The 8297-nt window shown below is 58.2% G+C and overlaps 1 protein-coding gene across 1 annotated transcript; it reads left to right on the forward strand.

Moving 5' to 3' along the window:
- The first annotated feature begins 2798 nt into the window (after positions 1–2798).
- CD79B (CD79b molecule, immunoglobulin-associated beta) lies at positions 2799–7567 on the forward strand. The gene is made up of 6 exons (XM_010087868.1): positions 2799–2865; positions 4969–5010; positions 5830–6141; positions 6674–6792; positions 7083–7124; positions 7469–7567. The coding sequence occupies exons 1-6, from the start codon at positions 2799–2801 to the stop codon at positions 7565–7567; spliced, it is 681 nt and encodes a 226-aa protein (XP_010086170.1).
- The last annotated feature ends 730 nt before the right edge of the window (positions 7568–8297 follow it).

Genomic DNA, 8297 nt, shown 5'->3' on the forward strand with positions numbered 1-8297 from the left:
GCTGATTTTGGTGCTGAGCCGTGACGGATGCCCCACGTTCAGGCTAGCCAGGAGCAGCGCTGAGCTTGCTGCATCCACGTGCTGTCAGCCAGGCGGCAGAGCCGGGGTCGCTCTGCCCATCCCGTAGCGTTGTGCTTTCGTTTCCGTGTCGCGTAAGGCGATGCTCCCTGGAACAGGAGCCTGAGCCGCGTTCGATGGCGTTTGCGTGGGAAGCGTCCATGGCACAGCGGGTTCCAGCCCGGATCGTGGTTCACAATTGATGCTGCTTGTTACGTACGTGTCGTCGGTGATGGAAAAAAAATGCCAAAGAGCAGGATTTGTGTGAGCTAAAGCCATTTTTCTTTGTACATTTCTTAAAATAAACAACTGTAAATGGTCTATTATTACGATACCGAACGTGTTGGTGTGTGTTGGAGGGAGAAATGTTTTCTTGGCCCCTCAGAGGGGTAAATGCCCTTCCCTTTGCTCCAGGGTGGGTCTGGGGAGCTCTTTTCCATGTCTGTGGGTAGACCTGGCATCCTCAGCAGGACCTGGTGGTCCCATCCTGCCCAAGAGCCCCCCTGGCCCCTCCAACACAGCCAAGACCCTGGAGCTTCTGCTCTCCAGACCCCTGGAGCCCTTGGTGCCCCACAGCGATGAGCCCCAACTCAAGGAGCTGTAGAAGATGCTGCTGCAGGTTCAGCCACGGAGAGAGGTGGGCTTGGAGGAGGTGCAGCCCCCATGAGCTGCCCCATGCCAGGCTGCCCCACCAGACCCATGGGAGCAGTTCAGCGTCCCGGGGAGAAGGCGGTGGTGGGTGAAAGAGGTTTCTGCGTCAATGTGTGGTGGAGGAAGAGCCACCTCTGAGACACGCTGACGTCCCCGAGGGCCACGGCACGGCCGCGCTGCGGTGTTTTTGCTCTGGCTGGAACAGCTCGTCCCAGGGCTGGGGTAACACAAGTTGAGCATCGTGGTACCCACGCAGGCAGAGGGATGGATGGATGGAGGAGGACCCGCTGTCCCTGTCCTCCCACGGCAGGGAAAGGACAGCGGTGAAACCCAAGCCCTGGTGAATAGGGATGTGCTGGGAAGGGTGCAGCTGCCTGGCAGCAGCTCTGCCCACGGGGCATGGCACGGCTTGTCCCACCACCCGCTGCAGGCTGACGAGCCAGCGCGGCCCAGGGGAGGGGACATGGGGACACAGGACCCTCCCCATGAGACCATCATCTCTCTACATCCCATGCCAGCGGGTACTGCAAGCACAGGGGACTTCAAGGGGACACCAAGCTCCTCTGGACCACATTCGTGCCTGTTTGCAGGTGCCGAGGAGCCGCAGGGTTAATTTGGCCACTGTCACCGCCAACCCTGCTCCTGGTTTTGCTCCACAGGGCTTTTCTTGGTGCATCCAGCATCCCTGCCTCACCCATCACAGCTCCTGTCTCCAACTCAGGGCTCGATAAAAATCCCTCCAGAGCCAGCTGAGCACACGGGCATCCCCCATCGCTTTCGCCTTGCCAGGGTGTCGCAGCCAGGCTGTGCTTTTCCAGCAGGACCAGAGGTGATGGCAGCAAGGGCTCGGCAGCATGGCCCCAGCTCGGCCAGGAGAAGGCACCTCTCCCATCATCTCTTTTTCTCTCCTGGGGCCAGTCTTTCTCTGGAAATACTTTATTTCTCCTTTTTCTTGCTTCACATCCCCCCATATGCAGGTTCAGACCAGTTCCCAGCAACCGCCGGATGCTCCAAACCAGCAAAAAAACCCACCACACCTGCGGAAGGTGAAGGTTTGGGGAGGCCCCAGGCAAAGACACCCAGGCTCTGGGGACCCAGGCGGCTGGCAGAAGTACCCCAAGGTGTTTTTCACATGGAGTTCCAGTTCAGTGCTCGCCCGCAGCCAGTAAAGCACAGCCGGAGGGCACGGCATGGCGGGAAACCGTGTTTCTGAGGAAGGGGGGACAGAGCTCAGCTTGGGGTGACACGTTGTGCTTCCCCAAAGAGGGGGGAAGTCCTTTGTGTCTCCAAAGGACTCATGGAGAGGGGTCTGGGACCTGGCAAATGGGGGATGGAGAAGGAATGGCCATGGCTGGCACCAAGGGAGGTGAGACCTTGTTTTGGCCATCTCTCCTTTTCTAGATTTCAGCCTTCCCTGGAGGGGTGGCTGCGGGGACTCGCTGGGATGCTGGGGACAGGAGCTGGGGGACCCATCCCACTGCACCCCACAGGGAGCAGGGAGAAGGAGAAACCCCCCAACATCCCCTCTTCCCGCACCGTTCCTGCTCCGATTCCTGCAACTGGGCCAACACCAAACCCTGCCCATCACGTGCTGGGCTAAACTGGGGGAGATCTGCCCACGCTGCTGGGGAGCTGGGGTTCAACCCTGGGGGTAACCCCCATCCTTTACCCACCCCCAGGGATGTGGTGGTCACACCCCACTCCCTGGTCACATCCCCTGTGCTCAGCCCAGGTTTTCCACCGCCGAACACTTTGCAATGGGCTCATCCCCAGTTCTGGTGTGGACCCCCACCAGTCACGGCCACTTCCATCGAATAATGCCACCGTGATGGGCACAGCTTGGGGACACAAGGCTGGACCGTGCCCAGGGCGCACGCACTGGCTGCCCCATCGTCTGCGCCACATTCAAAACCATCCCCGAGGGGAAAGTCCCCATCGAGGAGGATTTACATGAGCAGGAAAGGGGCCGTCTCGCCGAGCAGCAGCTTTGCCATTTTTAGGTACAGAGCCCGAGCTGGTTGGAGCAGCCACGGTGTTCTGCAGAAGCGAGGGCCGGCGGCTGGATGCATTGCTGCCGTTTGCAGGGAACGATGGCTGATCTCTGCACAAGGCTCTGGGTCCTCCAGGCCAACCTCTGGCTGCTGGGTCTGCTCACAGGTAGGCGTCAAACACCAATTTTGCATTTCGGAGCAAGGAAACATGCACCCAGGCGATGTATTTTGCTTAGTGCAATGGGGGACTTCACCCAGTTCCAGATTTAAATTTAATAGCTTTAAATTTTGCAGTCACCGCGCTTAGTGGTGGAGGAACCAGCCCCACATGCAGCGGAGCCCGGGAGAACCCACCAGGGCTCGGGGCTTGCAGCCTGCCTTGGGTTTTGGGTTGGTTTTGGGTTGGTTTCGGGTTTTGTTTCCCATTGGGGTGCAGGGATGGGATGCAGACATCTCGCCCCGCAGCACGGGAGCTTTCCAGGCAGCTGTGGCAGGAGCCTGCTGAGCGGGTGCAACAGCTGCCCAGCTGCGGTTGCAGGTGGTAGGAAAAAAAGGGTGGTTTGGGGTTTTTTTTTACCATTTATTGCTCTCGGAGGCCTGAGGACTGGGCTGGCACATTGCTGAAGCTGTGGACAAACCACATCCCTTTGCTCCACGGGGTTCAGCACCTAGGAGAAGAGAAACGGGCAGAAAAAGTCTTTTGGGAGAGATCTGGGGGCTAAGTGTGAGCATCCCTGTGCTGTTCCCCTTTGCATCCCCGTGGAGAAGCAGCAGCTGAACCCAGAACACAGCTCCTGTCCCCTTCCAACCCCTCCTGCTTGGAGCAGGGACACCCACAAAAACCTGCAGTAGATCCCACCCTTGGCTGGGGAAACTCACGGCCCCAGGAGAAAGGACATTTGAAGGGTTCCTGTTGGGTGGTCACCCAAGTCCAGCATGGATTCGTGGTCACAGGTTAGAATCATAGAATCCCAGAATCCCAGAATGATTTGGGTGGGAAGGGACCTTAAACCCCACTCAGTGCCACCCCCTGCCATGGGCAGGGACACCTCCCACTAGCCCAGGTTGCCCAAAGCTTCATCCAGCCTGGCCTTGAACCCCTCCAGGGATGGGAGAACCTCCAGGTTCTCATGGTGGCTTCAAGGGAGGACAAGGGAAGCTCAGCCCACCCATGGTCGCAATGGAAATCTTGGCTTTGAGGGCTGCGAGGGCTTCCAGAGTGAGGGACCAGGTCTTTGTTGAGGAACACCAACCAAATACGGAGAGCAAAGCCCCGTGTCGTGGACGGCCAGGGACACGTACCCAATACACAGCCCAGACAAGGCTCATCTCCTTGTCTCAGAAAAAAAATGAAATTAGGCTGGAGGGGGGAGTTTTCCTGCAGAGATGTAGGTGCTGGAGGTGAACAGACCTGGAAGAGGCTCTGGGGCAGCCCGAGGAGCCCGTGGCTGAGCCAGGAGGTCCCTGCCAGGCTGCTGGTGGGGGCAGCAGGGTGGCAAGGCTCAGGCTGGGGAACCGAATCTTTCTTCTTCTTCTTCTGGGGGGAGTTTTGCAGCTGCACCAATGTGCTGGGGCGTGGTGGAGCCCCTGCCTCCATGCCAGCTTGCCCAATATTTGGCAAATATTCACCAGTCTCCGGAGCGGGGCAGCGAAGCGGGGCGGTAAACAGGGCTGGGGCTTCCTGCCCAGCTGCGGCAAGAGGAACCGAGGCACAGGGGCACCCATGGGTGCTGGAGGGTCCCCGCCTCACTCTGCTGCCTGCACTGCATCACAGGTCCCATGGCTCCATCCAGCCCATGTCCTGGGGGTCTGTGTGGTCCCAGGGGCTGAGAACATCCCCGGCCATCACGGGGCTCCGAGCCCAGGGAAGCCCCATCAGGGCTGTTTCTGGTTTATTCAGAGTGTAAATAACGAGGGGTGAGTTTGTCTGGATTCTCTGAGAGGTGCCAGCTTGGCGGGATATTAACAGCCAAGGAAGGTTTCACTGGGATGTCGACCAGAAAGCATCTTGGAGAAAATTCAGGAGATGGGATGGAAAGAGAAGGGTTTGCACCCAGATCTTCCCCGCTGTGCCCTCTGAGTGGGGCTCTGGGTGATGCTCCCAAGAGCTCCATCCCATATGGAGTGGGCATGAAGGACCCATGGTATGCGCCATCCCAAGTGGGACATCCTACATGAGCTTGTCATAGAATCATATGACATGTCCTACGTGGGCTTTTCCTACATGGGCTCTTGGCCACTGTCTCAGGGCCCTTCTCATGTCTTGCAGGTGGGATCTCAGCAGACAAGAACGCCACCACGAACAGCACAGGTAACGTTTCAGACCCATTGGGCTCTTCCCTACGTGCATCCCCAGGGTCCCTTCCATCCCCACTGTGCCATGAAGGTGCCGGTCCCCTGCAGAGCTGAAGAAGTCCCACCGCCCCCAGCCCTTCCCCATCCCAGAGGTGATTCCCAGGCTGTGACCTCCTCTGTGGCATTTCTCCAGCCCTGCACCTTGCTCTCCCTCTGCAGAGCTGAATCCATTTTGTCTTTCCTAAGAACACGGACGTTTTTCCTCCGCGTTTGCAGAGCAGGTTGCATGACCAAGCCATGCCTTGGGACCGGGCGCTTGTGCCGTTCCCACCCACCTGGTATTAAGCATGAATTCTGCAACCCAAACGAGTCTCAAACTCACCAGCTCTGGGGCCAAAACACGGGCAAAAATACAAAATACAGCAAAACACAAAAAATGTGGAAGCACGACAGAAGGCAGCTGGGGAGGTGGGTCTGTCCTAGCAAGGGCTCTGTGGTGTGTGTCAGCGCAGGGTGTAACTCTGGAGCTGGGACTAATGAGATGTGCATAGAGAGAGGTGGGGAGCAGCAAAAAAGTTTCCAAGTGAAGCCATTCCAACAGAAAACTGGACTTCCCGTTAAAAGTGTATTTTCACCCAAAGTCTCTCATTTCTACCCCCGGATGATGATGGTTCACCCAAACGAACCTGAGTACTCAAAAGCAGTAAAATCCATGAACATGGAAAGTTCTTTATTTGGGAGATGTTTGGGGGGGTCTCGTAGGAGTGGCTTTTTTTCCTGATGCTCCCCGGGCACCGGGTCCTCGCTCGCCGTGATCCCCCTTGTCCCCTGGCAGGTGGCGGGTGCCCCGTGGTGCAGCAGAACCTGCGCTACGTGATGGCCAAGAAGAACATGCCCGTCCACTTCATCTGCTACTCCCACGAGCCCGACAGCATGCAGTGGTACAAAACCACGGAGGACGGCAGTGACTTCCACGAGCTGGACCACAGCTCCTCCCGCTACAGCATGGAGACAACAGACAAATACATCAACTTCACCATCTCCAGGATCGCCTACGAGGACAACGGCATCTACGTGTGCGACAGCAAGAACCTCAAGGCAGAGAAGAAGCGGCCGCACTTGTGCGGGACAGAGCTCAGAGTCATCGGTGAGTGGGGGCTCCCCATGCCCCGTGCACCCCCGGAGATGCTCCTTCTCCTTCTCCCACCCTTTCCTCCTCCATATGAACCCCACATTGTGCTCCTGTGCACCCACCTCTCCCCGCACTGGTGGGACCCCATCAGATACAACTGTAGATGCTCCATGGCACTGTGGAGGTTTTTTCGCTCATTGCCAGCCCCCAAGCAGCGGGACTGTGGCCCGCCCACCCCCCCCCGATCACATCCATCCCCCAGAAACACATCCCAGCGACAGCATTCCCCTAGTAAATCCGATTTTTCCTGGTCCTGCCCAGTGTTGGGTCCTGCCCAAGGTGTGTCATCCCAGCACTGGTCCCTGATGCCAACCTGGGGGCAGTTTGGAATGCTCTGGTCTCTCCCGAGGGAGTGGGCATGTCACCCACGTCCCCGCCATCTGCTCTGCTGCCACATTTACCTGTAGCCATGCTGAGCTCGTCCCCATTCCCTGGGAACCTGGCACGGAGATGGGACTTGGGGCTTTCCCTGTGCTGCTGCTCCCAGGTTACAGCAACATCCATCAGATCCAGAGCAGGAACACCCTGAAAGACGCCATCATCATCATCCAGTCCATCCTGCTGGTCATCTTCATCAGCATCCCCGTGCTCCTCTTCCTAGATAAAGTAAGTGACGGCACCTCCAGCAGCAAGGATGTCCCCAGCTTCACCAGTGTGGTCCTCACAGTGATGTCCTGCATCCCAGGAGATGGGGATGGGGATGGGCAGGCACTGGGTTTGGGGCTGTGGGATGGGAGCGTGGCTCACTGAAGTGGGAAATAAACATCTAAACCCGCATGTGGGACCGCGTGGGTTTGCCTGTGGAAGCTGTGGGACCTGGCCTGGGGGGGACAAGGCTGGGGACAGGGATGGAGGATCCCGGTGGGTGCTGACAGCCAACCTGTGACTCTCCCCAGGGTGAAGGCAAGGAAAGCCCGGAGGAGGAACACACCTATGAGGTAATGCTGCATTAATTACAGAAATATCTCTGTAATATCAACCTGAGCCTTGAAATCACCGGTTGTGCCCTCGCTGGGTGTCTGCTGGGTACCACCAGCCCTTGGAGGGTGCATCAGGGCATCTTCCTCCCAACTTGCATGTCAACCATAAAGAGCTTTCTCGTAAAACCAAGCTCAGAGCACATCCAGACACCTATCTCCATCTTCTCCCCTCTCAGAAGCTGCCCTGATCTCTGGAGGAACAGCCTGAGATGGGTCCCCACTTGGGCGTACCGAGGGGAGAGGTGCTGTGGATGGAACCATGGGCCCCCTCCCGTGTCTCAACCTCCTTCTTCTTGGTGCAGGGCCTGGAGGTGGAGCAGATGGCCACCTACGAGGACATCACTCCTTTCCGGGATGTGAAGGCCAAGTGGACAGTTGGGGAGCACCCAGGTGAAGAGTGAGGGGTCCTGTACCCACCAGCGGCACAGCACCCTGCCAGCACCCGTGGGGATGGACACCCAGCTCCTGCCCTGGACCACGGCTCTGATGGGCACCCAGATCCTGGGCTGCGACCCCGGACTGAAAACATCTCCAGCACCTTGGGTGGACCTCAGGTCCTGCTGCCATGGGGTGCACCTCAGGTCCTGCTGCCCTTGGGTGCTCGCTTTGCTGCATGCGGGCTGAGCCCACCAAGGCTGTCCTGCCCCAGCTGTTGCTCTTCCCACCCCACTGATGAACCCCTAAAGCCTACATAGAAATCAGCAGCCACCTGCAATCCCCCCCAGTAGCAAACTGGTCCCAAACCCCGGGCAGCCCCACACCACGGCGCTGAGCTCCTGCGTGGTTAATGCAATGGAAACACCAGGGTGAGTGGGGGTCTCCTCTAGCACCACCATCCCTGGAAGGAGAAGACGAGGCATGGTCAGTCTCCGTGCTGCAAGGACCCTCCTGGGCTGTGAGACCCCACTGAAGCCCTGGCAGAGGAGCCAAGGTGGACAGCACCGTGAGGGTGTCATGAGAAGGGGATTTTGGGCCACTCTTTAGCTCTCAAGCCATGGGCATGTCCAGCAGGCCAAGCTGGTGGTTGTCTGAGATGGAGGATCCTCCAAAAGCACCTCTTCCTCCCCAAAGACCACAGGAAATGTTGGGGAGACAGATCTCACCCAGGTCTCATACAAGGCTTGCTCCTCT

Source organism: Pterocles gutturalis, unplaced genomic scaffold (genome assembly GCF_000699245.1).
Source record: "Pterocles gutturalis isolate BGI_N339 unplaced genomic scaffold, ASM69924v1 scaffold36766, whole genome shotgun sequence".
In the NCBI taxonomy this organism is placed as follows: Eukaryota; Metazoa; Chordata; class Aves; order Pterocliformes; family Pteroclidae; genus Pterocles; species Pterocles gutturalis.

What these genes read in the sequence shown, in the direction of transcription:
- CD79B (XM_010087868.1), top strand. Translation starts at nt 2,799, where the DNA reads ATGGCTGATCTCTGCACAAGGCTCTGGGTCCTCCAGGCCAACCTCTGG. An exon ending in CGCCACCACGAACAGCACAG is followed by an intron (nt 5,011 to 5,829) that starts GTAACGTTTCAG and finishes GTCCCCTGGCAG; the next exon opens with GTGGCGGGTGCCCCGTGGTG. An exon ending in GACAGAGCTCAGAGTCATCG is followed by an intron (nt 6,142 to 6,673) that starts GTGAGTGGGGGC and finishes TGCTGCTCCCAG; the next exon opens with GTTACAGCAACATCCATCAG.